This window comes from Narcine bancroftii, chromosome 4, assembly GCF_036971445.1.
Source record: "Narcine bancroftii isolate sNarBan1 chromosome 4, sNarBan1.hap1, whole genome shotgun sequence".
Lineage (NCBI taxonomy): Eukaryota > Metazoa > Chordata > Chondrichthyes > Torpediniformes > Narcinidae > Narcine > Narcine bancroftii.
The window spans coordinates 69,945,394-69,964,838 of NC_091472.1; the positions used below are offsets into that span (position 1 = coordinate 69,945,394).

The following is a 19,445-nucleotide window of genomic DNA, read 5'->3' on the forward strand; positions in this document are numbered from 1 at the left end:
GACCCTCTCAGAACAGCAAGTTCTCTTCCAGACAGCAGCAGCTCCGGCATGCTCTTTCATTTGTTGCTTTTTGAAAACAACAATTCATTAGTGAAGTCTCTTAAGCTCTCTTCAAGAGCTCTGGGGCCGATGCATCTACCATGGGGCAGAGCTCTAGTATCTTAAATAAGATCTGTTTTAAAAATGTTTGTATGTTACCTACTCTAACAAACCTTTCCCAATTTATCTCCCAAAAACATATCTATATGCTCTATATACTCTTGTCACAGCACAAATCATTAAAAAGTTGATTTGCAGGTGAAATAAGGAATCCAGGCAAATGGAATATTGGTCTTCATTGCTAGAGGGATTGAATTTAAGAATAAAGAGGCCTGCTGCAATTGTCTAGGGGACTGGTGAGGCCACATCTGTAGTTCTGATCTCCTAACTAAGAAAAGATGTAGTGGTTTTACAGATAGTGCAGAGGAAGTTCACCAGGATGATTCCAGACATGAAGGGGTTAGCTTATGAGGAGAGTTGAATTCCTTGGGCCTTTCCTCACTGGAGAGCTGAAGAATGAGAGACGATTGTACAAAAACTATAAAATTATAAAAGGAGTAAGGAAGATAAAGTTGTTTCCGCTAATAGATGAGACTAGAACTAGGGGACATAGATTCAAAATGCAAGGGAGTAAATTTAGGACTGAGATAAAGAACTGCTTTTCCAGAGAGTAGCAAGTCTGTGGAATTCTCTGCCCCTGAAAGCAGCATAGACTGCTTCATTAGATAGTTTTTTTTGCATTGTTCAGGAATTGAGGGCTATGGGGAAAAGGCAGGTAGGTTGAGCTGAGTTCACAGCCAGATCAGCCATGATCTTATTAAGTAGCAGATCTGTCTTGACAGGCCAGGTGGCAAACTCCTGCCCCTGTTTCTTGAGTGTTAAATCTAAATGGGAAATCTATTGAAGTAATTAATTTTGATGTCTTTTCAAATGGGAGCAGTTTGAGTGATTGTAACATTGATTCCAAATTGTATGAAAACATAATAATCATCAGATATTTAATTTGTAATTACACCAAGTTTTCCTTGGTGAATATATTTTCATAGTCTTCTGTCAGTTGCCAATCCCTTAAATTTTCCTTCAAAGTTGCACACTATCATAGATTCTACAGCATGGAAACAGGCCCACTTTGTCCATGCAGAACAATGTGCCCCCTTACTTTAATGCCACCTGCCTACAATACACCCATTACACTCAAACCCCCTTCCATCATTGCGAGGAATTGTTTCAATACTATTAATTGGTGGATCTATATCCTTGAATAAAATTCAACAAAATTGTAAGAGTACCTTCCTCAGGAGGACTACTCCAATTCTATAGTATGCTTTTAAAGTCGATTGGGGATGCACAATGAACCCTGGCTTGTCTTGGAAGAGATCCATCCAGAAAGTGAACTTTTAAAATTCAGACCAACAATTAGATTTACTTTAAAATTAATTCAAAACTGAAGCTTGCAAGAAGCTGATGTGATCCTAATGTAAAGTAGTAAGCCAATGGTTTAATGAGAAAATTGCATGCATCACTTGTATCTGCTAAAAACCCAACTCCCACAACTAACTTGTCTACAGATCAACTCCTGTAAATAATCTTCCTTTCTGCAATCTCTTTGGCATCAGAACTGGAACTGTCAAACATAAGCAACAGAGGTAGTGTTTTCTTTTCCCTTAACCTTAATGGAACCTCAACCATCTCCATTCAGATTCCTACCCTTTAGTCGTTCTCCTTTATCCTTCCACCCCTAACCAGGAAACTATTTTCCTTGTCTTCTCTTTCTACCAGCTTCACCTTCAATAGAACATTTGCAACAATTTCTGTCACTTCCTATCATGATGTCACCAAGAAATGCATTACATTTTGTCCCAATTGAGCATTTCATATAGGTTGTTCCCTGTGGGACATTTGCTTCATTTTCCTTTCTCCATCAATATTACACCTTTTTTTTTAATTCATTCATTGCCCATCCTTATTGACCTTGAGAAACTGCTTTCTCGAACTGTTGCAAGTGAGGTTTGGGTTTACCCACAATACACATTGGAGGGAGTTCCAGTATTTTAACCGGGTGATATTGGAGGAATGGTGTGTGTCTTGGAGGACATCTTTCAGATAGCGATGTTCCCATGCCCTTGCTAAACTTGTCCTTCAAGTTGTAGAGATCATGGGTTTGGAAGATGTAGAGGAGACTACAACGGAAACACCAGATTGATGACCCCTGCAGATTCACAAGTAAAATGTGATTTTCTGCCACCCACTATGTGATCCAATCACTAAACACATATTCCCCTCTCCACTTTCTCCAGGACACTCCTCCCTCCTTACCATTCGTCCCCTTGGGACCTCCCTTGTGACCACATCAGATGCTCCACTTGCACCCATACTTCCCCAACCAGTCCTTTCAAGTAAAGCAACATTTCACTTGTAAATCTGCAGGTGTCATCTACTGCATCCAGTGCTCCTGTTGTGGTCTTCTCTACATTAGAGAGACTGGGTGCAGATTGGGAGATCGCTTTGTTGAGCACCTTGGCTCTGTCCACTGCAATAGCATAGATCTCCTAGTGGCCACCTATTTCAATTCTCCATCCTTGCTGACATGTCTGTCCATGGTCTCATACCCTGCTAGACCGAGACCACCTTTAAATTGGAGGAACAGCTCCTCATCTTTTGACTGGGCACCCTCCAAGCAGATGGCATTAATATAGACTTCTCTGGCTTTCATTAAACCACCCCCTCCTTTCCTCTTTCCCCATCTCTGTCTCTCCATTCCATCTCTTTTTGCACAATAATGATACATTCTTACCTCGTCCCTTATCCAATTAGCATCTTTTTTTTTGGTCTGGATTCCTCCCCCATTGTTTGAAATCTGAGATTTCCTACTTCTGGCTTATTCTGCTTATTCCTTGAAGAAGGGTTCAGGCCTGAAACATCAGCAATACATCTTTGACTCCTATAGACAATAGAAAGGCTGGCTGAGTTCCTCCAGCATTCGGTGTGTTTTTACTACAATATAGCATCTCCAGACTTTCGTGTTTCACTCTGAATATCTTTGACACAGGACAACAATTTTTAAAAGGATTGCTTTCTGACAAAAAACATTGTTAATAATGATAGACAACTTTAAGATGAACACAAAGATGATTTCAGATTTGCTGTATCACATTAGAAGCTGGAGAAACATGGGCTTTTATTGAATTTAGCATATTTAATTGCATAATAAAGCTGACACAATGAGTTAGTTCAAGCGACCTAAAATATTTTGCCGCTGATTTTTGTTTGTACTCCGCATCTGATGCCTCATGTATCAGTGTCCAACAATAGTCAGGCAGCATTGAAGGATTTTAGTTGCTCTGATACCGCTTTTCCACAGTTACAGCATCCCGGTGAAACCTTTTACCATGTCTGTCACTAACTGCACCAAGATAAGCAGGGAAGAAGTCCAAGTGCAAATGCAGAAAATGAATTTTCAATGACATGTCGCACTTTATGATTTTGTAGACTTGAAATACGACAGGAAGTCACAAAAATAGGTTTATATTTTAAAAAAGGTACTGAATAGTATTTTCCTGATCAGCAACCCAAAATCCACAATACACCCAAAAATGTTCAGGAAGCAAAATTTTTGTTGTCCAATGTTATATTTTATATTTATTTCTCAATACTGTAATTTAATGTAGACTAGTAGAATTGTTTTTGTATGAAGGACTTGTTCCGCAGCAAGTAAAAATTTTGGTGTTTACTTACATACATAGTACAATTTTTATGACAATAAAAGCATTATCACTTTATTCTCGGAAACATTCTCACTCTTCTTGGCCTCAAGGAAAAATATCCCAACATCATGTTCTTCCTGACTTGACATAGAATTTTAACAATTTCAGAATATCATTATTTTCATTCTAACATTTGTGCTTTCAGAAAATTATTTTCAGTACCTGCAGCCAGTCCTTTAATTCCTTTTACTGACATCTTTAACTTTGCACCATCATCCACTTTGTTTTTTTTTGCTTTCCACTTCATCTGTCCAATTTTTTATTAATTCTCATGAACAGTGATCCAGCTGAAACATTAATTCTTCCCATCTTTCAAGGTATTGCCACACTTTCTAGTAGTTTCCAACATTTTCTATTTATTTTTCTAGCATATGCAGTATTTTAGTTTTGTTTGTTGAAAGTAACAATTTTCACCCTCTTTTGTTATTTCCTCCACAGACTTGCTGCAATTAACAAATCTTTATCAGTCCTGAAAGGAAAATCATGTTGACTAATCTTTGGAATTTTGAGTTGCGATTCAGAAGGTAGATGAAGGGGGAGAGCCAGTGGACATAGTGTGTTTAGATTTATGGAAGACTTGCACTTGTTTCACAGAAGAGATTAATAAGAAAGGTTAGTTCATGGAATTGATGTGGACTATGAATTTGTTAACAGAAAGAAAGGAAAAATGGGAATAAATTAAATTTCTCAGAATGGCAGGCTATGACTGGTAGGATATCCCAGGGCCTAGAAATTCGCATTTTACATCGTTAATTTAGTTGAGAGAATGAGATGATATTTCCATGTTTGCTAGGTGATCCTGAATTAGATCGGGCTTTGCAAAAGGAATTGTTAGGAAAAAGGTTTCAAAGGGACATGGTCAAGGAGATTGGGCAAGAACATGGTAGATGAAATTTAATGTGGAAAAATGTGCATCAAGCAGAAAATCATATGCTTTCAAAATGGTGAGAGATTGGGCAGTATTAATGCTCAAAGGGAGGTGGGTTTTCTTGCACACAAATCTCAGTCAACGCAAAGCTGCAAGGAATGGGAAAGAAGGCAAATTATATGTAAGGCTTCATTACAAAAGGTTTGAATACAGCAATAATTGAGTATTACTAAGATGGTAAAGGAACTTTGTATTGTTTTGGTCTCCTCGTAACTGCTGAAGAATAAATGCAGTGAGGCTTCATTAGACTAGTTCCAGAGATGGTGCCTTTGCTAAATGAGAATAGACTGAGTAAACCCAACCTTTGTTCTGGAGTTGAGAATGAGCACAGATCTCATTGAAATCAGATAGCTACAAGGCTTGTCAGGCTGGATGATGGAAAGAATTTTATTGCAGCTAGTAATCTCAAACCAGGAAGGAGTCTAAGAATAGGATATAGGTTTTTTAGGATTGAGATGAGAAACTTCTACAGAAAGTGGAACATTTATAATTCCCTTACTTGGAGGACTGCAATCATTGTGTTCATTCAGAACAGGGATTCATGAGTTTCTGAATACGTAGAGAATTAAGGACTTTGGGGAAAATAACACTTAGGAATAAGGTCACTTATAATCTTGATAAATGGCAAAGAAAACTCAATGAGCTGGAAAGCTTATTGCTGCTCCTATTTCTACTGTTCTTGTGTTCTCATTCCATCACCCCTCCCCTCCCCAATCTTAGCTGGCACCACATCTGTATTGTCTATCTTAGCCTCCACTGACTTAAGCTGCTTTTTGTTTTCTTAAAAAAATCAAAACATGCCTAACTTTGCCTAGTTCTGATAAAAGTTCATCAACTTGAACCAAAAGCTGTACTTTTTTTCCCCCATAGATGCTCCCTGAGTTACTGAGAACTGCAAACGTTTCCTGTTTTCGTATCAAATTTCTAGCATTTTTTTTTTGTTGCCTTTTTATTACTATCAGATTCTCTTGTCTTAATATGGCAAGAGTCAAGTTCAGAGTTGTGGTTTCCCAGTTGGCATTTTATTTCTAGATTCCCCATTCTCTTTGATGACAATGATAGGTCAGGTCACATGGTACTGAAACATTCTGAAGCTGATGGCCAACAGATCCTCATGGAGGCCAAATTTTGAAGCTTTAGATCTGTGGTGAATCTATTCATTTTGGCAGAGAGGGAGTAACATAGCTTGGTGTATGACCACCATATGAAGACTAATTTGTCCCCACAAATTTTGTTCAGTGTGACTACACTTATAAATAATGCCATTTGTAATGCTGTAATAGATGGCTTGGTAGCATAACTAGTCATACTTTTGTCTCAGCGCTCCAAAGACCCAAGTTCAATCCAGGCCTATTCTCCCCAATTTAATAAAAAGCCAGATTAAAAAGAATTTAAGGTAAATATTTCTGGTAAATTGATTTCTTAAAAACACTTCCTTTCAGAACATTTGGTTGGAATGGCCTGCTGCACATTGTGTTTTTTTTAAAAAAAAAGCTTTGTTTCTTTGATAAAGTTTAATTTGGAATTTTGTTCCAGTAATGGAAACACAAATATTTCTGAAGAGAAGGATCTAGATTCTGAAATCCTAGAAGAACCCACTTCATGGAGGGGTCAAAAAATTGGGGATATCACAACTGTAAGTATTTGCACTGATGAGTGGTTTTTTTTCTGATGGAGAAAGTGATGTTGTAATATTCTGAAATATTTTGTGATGTACAATATCTTAATTTTCAAGAATCCTGTAGTGTACAAAATTAAATATTTATGTTGCATGTTATAAGGGTTTCCTAATGCAGCTTTCTTTAATTACCTTCAAAATGTGGTAACTGTTTAACAAATATGGACTGCAAGTATATTATTATATAATGTGTTTTGGTGATATTTGCTGAGAGGACAATTTTGGCTATGGTAATCCTACTAATTAGGATATCTAATAACCATTTCCTCTACAGCATATTGGGATATTCTTAATCAACATCTTGTAGTGGCTATCTGCAATTTGACAGAATAAATAGTGTAAATTGTTTTTTTTATATATATATAAATGCCCTTTTAGTAATGAGAATTGCTTGATGGCACAGAGGTTTTATGGACCTGGGTTCAGTCCTGGCCTCAGGTGATGTCTGTGTGACGTCACCCCCATTGATGGCTTTTCTCTGATTACTCTGGATTCCTCACATATCCCAAAGGCTTCCTGGTAGATTAATCAGTGACTGTAAATTACCCTTTTTGTTGGCAAGTGAAAAAGATTCAAAAGGAATTGATGGGTGTGTGCGTAAAAAGTTTCAAGATGGCTGGGTAGTAAGAAAAGCACGAATGGGATAGATGGAAGTATGGGAGTTGTCATAAACTTGATGTTCTAAATGGCCTTCTGTATCTTAATAAATAAGCAAGGAACCAATAAATACATCCCGTTCAGTCATCTGGTATGTTCCTGTGGCCTGGCAGTTTTCCTTTTCTGGATCTGAGTGTAATATTTAGCAGGAAACTGTTGTAGTAAATGTTATCAGAAAGAACAGTTCTATTGGGAGTATACTTCAAACCATTGACCAGGTCCCATTGTGGAAATAATATGAGGTTATCTTGCTTTCCTGTGATTAGTTACAATTGGTTTTATGACATGCTTCATTTTTAAAGACTTGGGATTAAAATTCTTAGTGGCCAGTGCTAACTTAGTCCCACTTTCGTGATGTTAATTGTTTAAATATAAATGAAAAGTTTTGTATTTTTCATACAGAGGGTAGTGGGTGTATGGAATAAGCCATCAGAGGAAGTGGTAGAGGCGTTTACTGTTGAACCTTTTAAAAGACAATTAGATTGGTACGTAGGTAGGAATGGTTTAGGTGGATATCCTGGCACATGGAATTAGCTTGAGTAGGCAACTTGGTTGGTGTAGATAAATGGGCAGAAGGGCTGTTTCCATGCTGTAAAGCTCTATGACTCAAAGAAAGTTATGGACAGCAGTCTGAGAGTTGTCAGCACTTTGGAACTTCTCAGAATATGAGAAATCAGTTGTTAACCATACAAAATTCTTATTTATAGTTGTGGAATCACTTAGCAGTATTCAAGTTATCGTTCTCTGTTTTTTAATCTTAAATAATTCTCAAATAATATTTAAACTTTATAATTAAGGTTTACTACCTACAATATTCAAAATGATTTTCATGCTTATCATTGTGAAGTGGATTGATTTTTTCTTATGGGTATTATTACTTTTTTGCTGTTTTCACAATCTCTGAATTCCTTTTGTAGTTTTCACTTTTGAAAAACTGGAGTTTGCAGCTGGTATGTTAAACAGTTATTAATGTATTGTTTTATGAAATAGAAATACATGCTAATGTTTAAAAGTTTAAAAGCAGTTGAGTTGTATTGTTTGCAACTAATACTTGCTGTCACTTCTGAGTTACTCTTGAGCTTAACTCAATGTTTTGTGTGCTGGAAAGTTAAACACTGACCGGTGACGTTTCTGTGTTTTGCATCAAGCATGAACATTTTAAGCTCTGGCAATGAGAGCATTGTTAATGACCATAAGCATTCATGTGTCACCTCTAATGCAGTAAAACATTGAAATGGTGTTACAGGAATGTAATCAGAAGAACAAATGAATACTGAGCCATAAAAGGAACAGGAACTATTTAGAGTAGGCAAGCTGCTAAATAAATGGTCCTCTCTTCTGTCCCCATGAATAGTTTGAGGAAAATAGGTCTCGAAATTAAAATATATATTTTCTCTCCATCATTATATTACTGAAAATAATTTATTTACCCCTTCCCTTGAAGAGTAAAATATGATAATAATTCTAGATCTTTGTGTTCATTTGCTGGAATGAAAAGTACAATTTGGTGAGGCACTTGTACAGCCCTGATGCAATCTTTCTGCCCTGGTCACACTGGTTATTGCCATTTCTTGTGCAGCTCTTCCTTTGGATCATGACCAAGTTGTTCTGGAAGCATTGCCTTAAGACTCCTCTCAGACAGGTGGATTACTTGCCTTCATTTTTTAAACAATCCCAGGCAGCAAACCACCAAAGGATTCTGATTTATTTTTATCCCACCCCTCTTGCATATTGATCATGATTGATCACAGATCTCCAATACTCTGCCCTCCGCATCCTGCAGCCAAAGTATGATTGGAGTTGGGACCGTCCATTCCTTGATCTTAGTACCATAAGGGGTATAAGATGGGACATTTTTGATTCTGAAAATTTGCAATGCCCAAAGGAATTGGCACCCAGACACTCTTCCCTTCTTGTAGATCCTTTGGGACACACTAAAATGTCCTGGCAATAAAGAGCCTGCAAAACTTGTAGGACTGACAGAGACTAAAGTTAAGAAGGAGTGAGATGAAGTAGAGGTGTGTAATGGATGCCAGTGTATAGCTGTGAGCACACTATGATGGTAATTGAGATATAGTGTATGTTATGACATGTATATAATTGGAAAATAGGAGAGCTTATCAGTAATTGATTAAAAACTTAATAAAAGCATGGATAATGGTTATAGCATAGATGGATTAAGGTAGGTAGTGAGAAGAAATTCAATTTACTAATTGTCAAATACAAAGAGTTTGAAATGGTGATTGTTTTATGTTGTTAATAAGTGAGTTTGAAATGGGGAAAGCAGGTCTTTTAAAATTCTACCTCAAAACCATTTACTCATGCACCTTAAGGGGCCTTCTTTTAGTTCAGTGCCATCAATCACTACCTACATTGCTCAATATTATAATTTCTGCAAGTGAAATAGGATGGAGTGCATTATTGCTGTTTCTTTATGCCAGACTGAAAAATACTCGATTAAGACAATGTCCAGGTTCAAACGAACAACTGATTTATTCTACATGCTTGATCAGCACACAGTTTTCATTAGAGAAAACAATGACACAATCTTCCCTTCTTAACATAAATTCATTTAATCACTGAATTGCTGGGGCTATCTGACCTCAATTGTTGGAACAACTTCTGATTGCTATTTTGAATCTCCTCTTCTGTAGGGACATGAATCAAAGGCTTTTCTGTTTCCTGCTTTACCCCTTGAGAGTGCTGAATTTGTCACACTGATTAATGTGGCTACCTTTGCATTTATGAACATGATGATCCAGTCACTTGCTTAGAATAACTCCATGTATGTCAATTTTATATGCAATAGCTAAAACCTTATGTTTCTTATTGATTGGCCCCTTTTGAATAATTAACACTTCATATTAACCAACACAGGCTATCAGCTTTACCCATAAATTTTAAAATTTAAATTTAGACATGCAGGTTACAGGCTATTTTGGCCCACGAGTCAGTGCTGTGCAATTTACACCCAATTAATCTACACTCCCTGAGAAAACCGGAGCCCCTCAGGGAAAACCCATGCAGAGAACATACAAACACCTTACAGTCAGCACGGGATTCGGACCCCAGTCCCAATTTCTGGCACTGTCAAGGCGTGGTGCTCACTGCTATACCAACTATGCAGCCCTGTAAAGATGTTTTTTTTAAAAATCCATCCTGTATTATACTTCTGTTATTCATAGAATTTGCTTGTGAGCTACACACAATAAATATACACTGCTTTTTTATGTAGTATTGGTTATTAATGATAAAGCAGGAATTGACAAATTTTATGTGTTTGAAGATTTTTGTTAACTGTTGATATTAGAAAAGCTGGAATGGATGACCAGATGAAATTTATTTATCAGATTATTGGTAAATTTCTTTTTAAGAAGGCTCATTAAGAATGGGCCTCAAGAAAACCATTTTGTAAGTCTGTTTTATCCTCTTTTTGAGTCCATGGCCTTCTCCCTCACTCCTAATATAATATCCTATAGACACCTAATTACTGAGTGGGTGGATAGGAGATCTGTTGCACATCATGCAAAGAATGTCCATTCAAGCTGCTGGATAGGATTAAACGGTATCACAAATTGGATTCTGGTCTAATTTTCTCATAGTTGGGAGTATCTCATCTCTTGAGTGCATTCCCCATCCCACCTAATTGAAATTACAATCAAATGCGTGAAGAAAATTTCCAGTAATTCTTCATTCCATATTGGGTGGGGTGGGGAGTTTAAATTGTGTAGTAACTGCCTTCTCATGGTTTACCACCCCAACCTCTCAATTTTCTTCAGGCTGTAATGAAGTGTAGGATTGGAATTAAATTCACTTCTTGTTTAGGAATATATCTCATTGCTGCCATTAATTTGACTTTTACTCCTATGTATCTCACCAATTATATTTTATCCCATTTGGATTTAACTGCATTTTCAATTTTTTGAAGAAATTAGGAAACAATATTTTGGAACAAAGTTCATGTTATTAGACCATATGTATCTTAGTTCTAGCTTTAGCAGATATCATATTAAGTTGCATACAATTGCAATGAACTCACGTTAAAGAATGGGAAATACCTTGCCTTCGCACACATTCAACTGGTCAATTCCTAATTATAGCAAGTTTTCAATGACTACATCAACAGTGATAGCCGTAGTTTTGTAAAATATTTTATTTTGTTATTAATGGTACGAGCCCTAAGGACTCAAAACTCCAGCAGCAACAGAAATTCGCCAAGATGATTGGCTACTTAAGTAAAATCGGTTTTATTTTCTTAATACAGAATAATATCAATATTTAATTTATCACTATTAAGTTACTTAACTTAATCCCCTTCTAATTCTAAGTGTGTGTGTGTGTGTGTCAATATGGTTTTTTTTTCACTTCTCCAAGTTTACTGGTATCAGGCAGTTTTCAGTTCCGTGCACAGAATCAAGCAGCTATTACATTCAACAGGCTCTGGTGCCTTAACTCAAGTTGTTATCAGACAGGAAGGATTTTTGGTAAGTGCAGAGAGAGGTTTGTTGTTCATTGGACATGCAACTGATTTCCTTCAATCAACAACCGAAGTGTCTTTCTGAAGAAACCTGACTTCTTCCAGGTTACCACAAAGAGTTCTTCCTTCCCCTATTTCAGGAGAAACAGAATAACCATCTACTACAGAGATTTCAAATGGGCTGAACTCAGAACTCAAAACCTGCCTTGAAATGGGTTCTTTAGCAGGCTTTTCACTTGGCAGCTTCTCACTCTGCAGCCTTGCACTCTGCTGGAGCTTTTATCTCTCTCTCTCTCTCTCTCCCTCATTTCGTTTCTGTCTCTGCTCCTGTTTCTGAAATGTGATGTTTGCTTGTGAAAAGTGCCCTAAACTATCTAATCTTATTCCCCTTTATAAACATATATTACATTAACTTATTCCGTAACATTAATCTTTAGTAACACAATAAATATTTCTTAGAAAAGGCTTTTTGGGTGGACAGGCACACACAATTACCCAGAGAGAAGCCATTTTGGGAGATGCAGCATATGGAAAACAGAGCAATAAAAATTAGAATTGAATGGTTCATTCAATTGATGGAAAAATAGTGTTTGCTAAGGAGAAGCACCTGTGTACACAAAGAGGACATTAGTTTCAATGATCTGCATACACAATGCCCTCATACTTTTGGAAGAGATGAGACTTCAAACAGAACCAGAAGTGATGATCAAAGGAAGTCATGTGATTAAAGACATTTGAAAGCTGTATTTTAATATCGCACCAAGAAACATCTGAGGTAAGAAATGCAGTAATATATTGTAAGGAAAGAATTGCTTGTATTCTCTTTGTCAAGGGAAGAACACAGAATTGAAGTGGCTTCAGAAAGGATGGCCACTTTGCTGCTTCACTTGGTCGAGAGAGAGAGAGAGAGAGAGAGAGAGAGAGAGAGAGAGAGAGAGAGTGTGCTGTGGTGGCATTTTAAATAGCCACTTGTGACTGACCCAATTCTGAGTAAAAGAAAGCGAGATCATTCTTGTTTCTGGATCATAATCATTGTGATTGGTTACTTCATCAGACTCATACTTTTTAAATTTTTTTTTTATTTTTCACACTATAAACCATATTGATCAAGATACATACATTTCTTCCTTAAATATATACAGTGTCGTTTTCTCCTCACCTCCCTCACCTCCCCTCCCATTTATTTAAAGTTCAGAATCTAAGATACATTAAACCCGTCAAACAATGTTGTCACTCAATAAAAAAAAACAAGAAATTCCACTGAGTCAGTTCTTTTCATTCTCTTCTCCTTCTGTCATTTTAGGTGGTAGATGTCCACGGTAGGTTTTCTCTATTGTGTTTCATGTATGGCTCCCATATTTGTTCAAATATTGTAATGTTATTTCTTAAATTATAGGTTATTTTTTCTAATGGAATACATTTATTCATTTCTATATCTTCTTTCTCTTTGGCTTGGCTTCGCGGACGAAGATTTATGGAGGGGGTAAAAAGTCCACGTCAGCTGCAGGCTCGTTTGTGGCTGACCAGTCCGATGCGGGACAGGCAGACACGATTGCAGCGGTTGCAAGGGAAAATTGGTTGGTTGGGGTTGGGTGTTGTGTTTTTTCTCCTTTGCCTTTTGTCAGTGAGGTGGGCTCTGCGGTCTTCTTCAAAGGAGGCTGCTGCCCGCCAAACTGTGAGGCGCCAAGATGCACGGTTTGAGGCGTTATCAGCCCACTGGCGGTGGTCAATGTGGCAGGCACCAAGAGATTTCTTTAGGCAGTCCTTGTACCTTTTCTTTGGTGCACCTCTGTCACGGTGGCCAGTGGAGAGCTCGCCATATAATACGATCTTGGGAAGGCGATGGTCCTCCATTCTGGAGACGTGACCCATCCAGCGCAGCTGGATCTTCAGCAGCGTGGACTCGATGCTGTCGACCTCTGCCATCTCGAGTACCTCGACGTTAGGGGTGTGAGCGCTCCAATGGATGTTGAGGATGGAGCGGAGACAACGCTGGTGGAAGCGTTCTAGGAGCCGTAGGTGGTGCCGGTAGAGGACCCATGATTCGGAGCCGAACAGGAGTGTGGGTATGACAACGGCTCTGTATACGCTTATCTTTGTGAGGTTTTTCAGTTGTTGTATTCTCAAGTTATCTTCTAATTTCCAGGTTGACATAATACATTTTTTTTGCTACAGCTAGTGCTATCATAACAAACCTTTTTTGTGCTCCATCCAAATCGAGTCCAAATTCTTTGTTTTTTATGTTACTTAGGAGGAAGATCTCTGGGTTTTTTTGGTATATTGCTTTTTGTGATTTTATTTATTATCTGGTTTAGATCTTTCCAAAATTTTTTCACTTTCTCACATGTCCAAATTGCATGAATTGTTGTTCCCATTTCCTTTTTACAGTGAAAACATCTGTCAGATATTGTTGGGTCCCATTTATTTAACTTTTGAGGTGTAATGTATAGCCTGTGTATCCAGTTATATTGTATCATACGTAACCTCGTGTTTATTGTATTTCTCATAGTTCCGGAGCATAACTTCTCCCATGTTTCATTCTTTATCTTTATATTTAGATCTTTTGTTTAGTTTTACCATTTTTTTCCTCATTCTCCTTTTCTTGTAGTTTAATATACATGTTTGTTACAAATTTTTTGATTATCATTGTGTCTGTAATCACATATTCAAAATTACTTCCCTCTGGTAACCTCAGACTGCCTCCCAATTTAACCTTCATTTGTTCAAAGGATAATAATTTATTTCCAGAAAAACAATTTTCTATTCTTTTGATTCCTTTTTTCTCCCATTCTCTAAAGGAAAGGTTATCTATTGTAAAAGGGATTAGCTGATTTTGCGTCAGTATTAGTTTTGGTAGTTGGTAATTTGTTTTATTCCTTTCTATATGAATCTTCTTCCAAATGTTGAGCAGATGATGCAATACTGGAGAATTCCTACGTTGTACCAATTTTTCATCCCATTTATATGTTCAGGTATCTTCTCCCCTATTTTATCTAGTTCTAATCTAGGCCAATCTGGCTTTTCCCTTGTTTGATAAAAATCTGATAGGTATCTTAATTGTGCGGCTCTATAATAATTTTTAAAGTTTGGTAGTTGTAAGCCTCCTTGTTTATACCATTCTGTTAATTTATCTAGTGCTATCCTCGGTTTCCCCCCTTTCCATAAAAATGTCCTTATTATTTTCTTTAACTCCTTGAAGAATTTCTCTGTTAGGCGTATTGGTAATGACTGAAATAGGTATTGTATCCTTGGGAAAATGTTCATTTTAATACAGTTTATCCTTCCTATCAGTGTTAGTGGTAAGTCTTTCCAATGCTCTAAGTCGTCTTGTAATTTTTTCATTAATGGATGGTAATTGAGTTTATATCAATGGCCATCAGACTCATACTTGAGTTTGTAAAATCATTGGGTGAAATGCAAATACTGAAACACCAATGCAAGAGAGGGAAATCATTCATATGAAGAAACAATTCTCTGAAAGCAACTCTACAAGAATTTTGTGAGTTTTGAAAAATCTGATTCCTCACACTTACTCCATAATTACTGTTGAGCAACAATTTAAAGAATATGACTTTCAACACAAAATTTTTCTAAGACTGAACTTAAAAAAAAATATTCGTATTACAATCATTCTTAAAGTGTAATGGTTTTGGGATGGACACACAGTTGGGTTAAGTTTAGAGTTAAGTAAGAAGTGTTATGTTATTAATAGTCATTAATAAAATATTGTTTTGAAGACATAATTAGTCTTGGTGAATTTCTATTGCTGCTGGTCTAGGTCATACCAAATGAGAATTGATGTGGTGAATAATTAAAAAATTATAAAATTGTTAAAAATTTAATCACTGGTAAGAAATGGGGAAGGTATGATCACATTAATGGGGTTTTGTTATAGACCATCCAATAGTCAGTGAGAATTGGAGGAGCAAATCTGCAGGGAGAGAGCAGACAGTTGCAGAACCCCCACACTGTAAAAGGATGGAATGGCTTGGAGTTTGTCAAATGTGTTCAGGAACATTTTCTAAATTAATAAATCAAGGTACCAACAATAGAGAGTACTATACTGGATCTCCTGTTAGGGACAGGAGAGTACTCTATAAGATTGATTAAACATGACCTACCACACGCAAAGCCATGTTGGCTATCTCTAATCAGTTTCTGGCTATCCAAATACTTGTAATTGACAACAGTTTACGTAGGGGAACATTAAGGGTCCAGAGATTATAATACCATCATTTTCAAGATAATTGTGGATAAGGGTAGATCTGGTCCTCGGGTTGAGAGGCTAATTTGGAAAAAAGCCAATTTTGAGGAAATGAGAAAGGATTTAGAAACTGTGGATTGGTCTATGTTGTTTAACTGGCAAGGATATGCTCAATAAGTGAAACGCTTTCAAAGATGAAAGTTTGAGAGTACAGAGTTTGTATGTTCCTTTAGGACTAAGGAGAAAGTTAGCAGACATAAGGAACAATTTTTGAGGGATATTGGGGATCTGGTTATGAAGAGAAGTCTATGGCAATAATAGGCAACAAGGAGCAAATGAGTATTAAAAAATGCAGGAAATTAGTAGGGCTAAGAGATGAGGCTGCTTTGACAGACAAGGAGAAAGAAAATCCTAAAAGCTTCTTCAGGTATATTAAGAGAACATTAGTCCTCTCAGATCAGAGTGGTTAGTTACGTATGAAACCACAAATGATGGGGAGAACTTAACGGGATTTTGCATCTGTATTTACTCAGGAAACTGGCACAGAGTATAGGAAAGTGAGGCAAACAAGCAGTAAGGTTGTGGATCCTATACAGATGGGTGTGCTTGCTGTTTTAAAGTGAATAAAGTGGATAAATCCACAGGGCCTGACAAGGTATCTCTCTAACCTTGAGGGAGGCAAGTGTAGAAATTGCAGGGGCCCTGGCAGATGTATTTAATACATCTTTAGCCACAGGTGATGTGCTGAAGGATTAGAGGGTTATTTGCAGAAGGCTCTAAAAATAACCCAAGAAATTATAGGACGGTAAGCCTGACATCAATAGTAGGTAAGTTATTGGAAGGTACAGGTGCTCCTCGACTTATGATAGGGTTGCGTTCTGGCAACCCCATTGTAAGCTGAAAAAAAAATTGAAAGTCAAAAAAGAATACCTACCATTTTTTATAATTAAATTTTGAATGTCTTTATTCCACATTGTAAAAACCATTAACCTACACAGCTGAAAGCACACTGGGCATGAAGAATGTTTGAGTTGAATCCGCATCGTGAGAGAGTATGCTATACAATACTCCATGTTGCCATATCTCGAGCATGGGAACAAATCAGAATTTGAAATTGAAAGCATGGATTTGAACCACAGTAACTTTAGACTGCTGTAAGTAGGGGAGCACCTGTTTTCTAAGAGTTCAAATATACAAATATTTGGATAGTGTTAGGTCTGCTTTGTTCATGAATGAGTGAGACAAACACCAGGCTGAGTCGAAATCAGGGTTCTTTGTTCTTTATTACCGGATTGTAACACTTGCGACCAACCAAGTTAGTCGGAGAATGCATTCTGCCGTTATCAGCAAAATGGTGATTTTTTATACCCTTGGATACATGCTTAGAACATCATCATATCATTACTTGTCCAATGACTAAAACTGTTGCTATCCTTTCCCTGCTAGCTTCCTGCCTCTCAATCCATCAATGTCTCTCTTAAACTGTTGCTATCCTTTCCCTGCTAGCTTCCTGCCTCTCAATCCATCAATGTCTCTCTTATCTTGTAAGTACAAGGATGCATTCTGTTACTCCTTAGTACTGGGTGACTCCTTCTCCGGTCCCATCTCATGATGTTTTACCTAACAAGAGTACAAGGACACCTCCCCTTCTTGTTACTGCCCTGTACAGGGTAACTCCCTACACATTCCCATCTCATGATGTTTTACCTTACAATCCCTCCTTTGTCCTCTTTAGAGGACAATCTCGCCCTGACTATGCTACCACCGCGTTACATTAGTTCGCCTATTATTGCCAAGCTCTATACGGGTTCTGTTCACAGGGCAGTTCGGCTGGTGGGCGAGGGCTCCCCCAACCCTCCTTTGCGTACACCCCCCATCCGTCACCCCGATCCCATTGCCCGTTTACAAGTTTCATCCCATTTGCCCCCAAGCAAAAAACTAGCTAACCCCCCGTACATTAGTAAATTCCCAAGTTAACATATGGTCTACAATCTAATTCATAATACTTGTTCTACAATCTGATTAATAATGTTTGTGTTACAATCAATGTTATAATATTTGGGTTACAAGCAAGGTTAAAATTATATGTGTAACAATCTAATTCACAATCCCTCCTTCCCATCACATTCCCCTTCAGACTCCAGATCGATCTCAGCAACTTTCTCCGTCTCCTGTAATGTGAGATAGTCTTGCTCCACAGCCTGCACAGCTTGATATTTCGGAGGCAGTTCATCACGGTCAGCAAGGGCTGTCTCTATGGTCCTCGTGACCAGCGTTCGAATGCATGGAATACAACAACAGCCACAAGTGATAAAAATTGATACAGAAATGAACAAACCCAGCAAAAGTTGTCCTAACAATGTACTCCATCTCCCAAACACTCCCTGTAACCAGGATAAAACAGGATTGGAGACTCCAGACTGGGCTTTTAATTCTTTCGCCAATGCCCTAAGTTTCGTTAACCCCTTAGTGAGTGATCCATCTGGCCCTGTGTTATTAGAGATAGAAGTGCAGCATAGATCTCCAAACATAGCACACACTCCACCTTTCTCTGCCAGGACCATATCAATCGCTATCCTATTCTGAAGTGTCATAAGGGAAGTTTCTGACAGTTGTTGATGTATTGCCTCAACAACGTCCCTGGTCAAATTTGCAAGGCGCTGGACATTATAGTGAATAAGGTTGATCCTATTAACATTCTTATTTACAGTGATGGGAAATATTGCACTAAAAACAGGAAAGCTTTCAAACCCAGCTGCAATCTCATCGGCTAATTTAAATTCGTCCGGAATATTCCGGGCTTGGCCAATGGCATCAATCCATACCCCATCAGCGTTCCTTCCTCCCGGCCCCAAGAGTCCAACACTCCTCCTTTTTCTCCACAGCCAACTCTCTGTGTGGCGCAATTCTAGGGAATCCTCGTCTCCCTCCTGCCTTTTGACAATCAGCACTGGCGCATTAAGGGTTACTAGAGCACACCGACCATCCCAGTTAGCGGGGAGCCAGTTGTACAGCACTCTTCCTCCACAAAACTCATCTGTGTAGTCATTCAATCTGCTACAAGTCTCCTTAGTTTCAGATTCATTTTTTTTTGTTATGGGACCTCAAAATCATCCCCTGTATATGTTCATGATAACCAGTAACCTGTTTGGCTGCCCTGTCAGGCACCCATGTGGCGTTTTCCCTGCTAATAGTAGGTCGTCTACATACTGAATCAGTGTAACATCTTCCGGGAGCTTTAATTTCATTAGGATTTCGCTAAGGGCCTGATTGAACAGTCCTGGACTGTCCTTATAACCCTGAGGTAATCTAGTGTATGTGTACCGATGTGCTTGGTAAGTGAAAGTTAACCAGTCTTGCCATTCCTCAGCTAAATTCAAGCAGAAGAATGCGTTTGCCAGATCAATGACAGTATAGTATTCGTGCTACGGACTCAGAGCCCTAAGTGCTACATATGGGTCTGGGACTGGTCTCCCGATGGTCTTGGTAGCCAAGTTAATCTCCCGGAGGTCGTGTACCATCCTCCAGTCTTTTCTACCCGGTTTGGGAACAGGCATGATGGGCGTGTTCCACATACTGTCAGGTGCCGCCCTTAAAACCCCTGACTCCATTAACCCTTCTATCGTTCCTTTAATACCCTCCTCCTGACTGGGCGACAAGCGGTATTGTTTTCTCCATATTGGTTTCTGCCCGGGGTT

General features: G+C 38.1%; 1 protein-coding gene across 11 annotated transcripts in view; it reads left to right on the forward strand.

Moving 5' to 3' along the window:
- The window catches only part of sanbr (SANT and BTB domain regulator of CSR), a 148,699-nt gene that overhangs the window by 101,205 nt on the left and 28,049 nt on the right, over positions 1-19,445 (forward strand). For 9 of the 11 annotated variants that reach the window (XM_069931524.1, XM_069931523.1, XM_069931518.1 and 6 more), the window contains 2 exons: positions 6,268-6,367; positions 7,984-8,016. The exons of 1 other annotated variant lie outside the window; for it this stretch is intronic. In XM_069931524.1, coding sequence (XP_069787625.1) covers positions 6,268-6,367; positions 7,984-8,016 — 133 coding nt within the window. The remainder of the gene's footprint in view (positions 1-6,267; positions 6,368-7,983; positions 8,017-19,445) is intronic. One more of the 11 variants, XM_069931520.1, reaches the window with a different exon arrangement.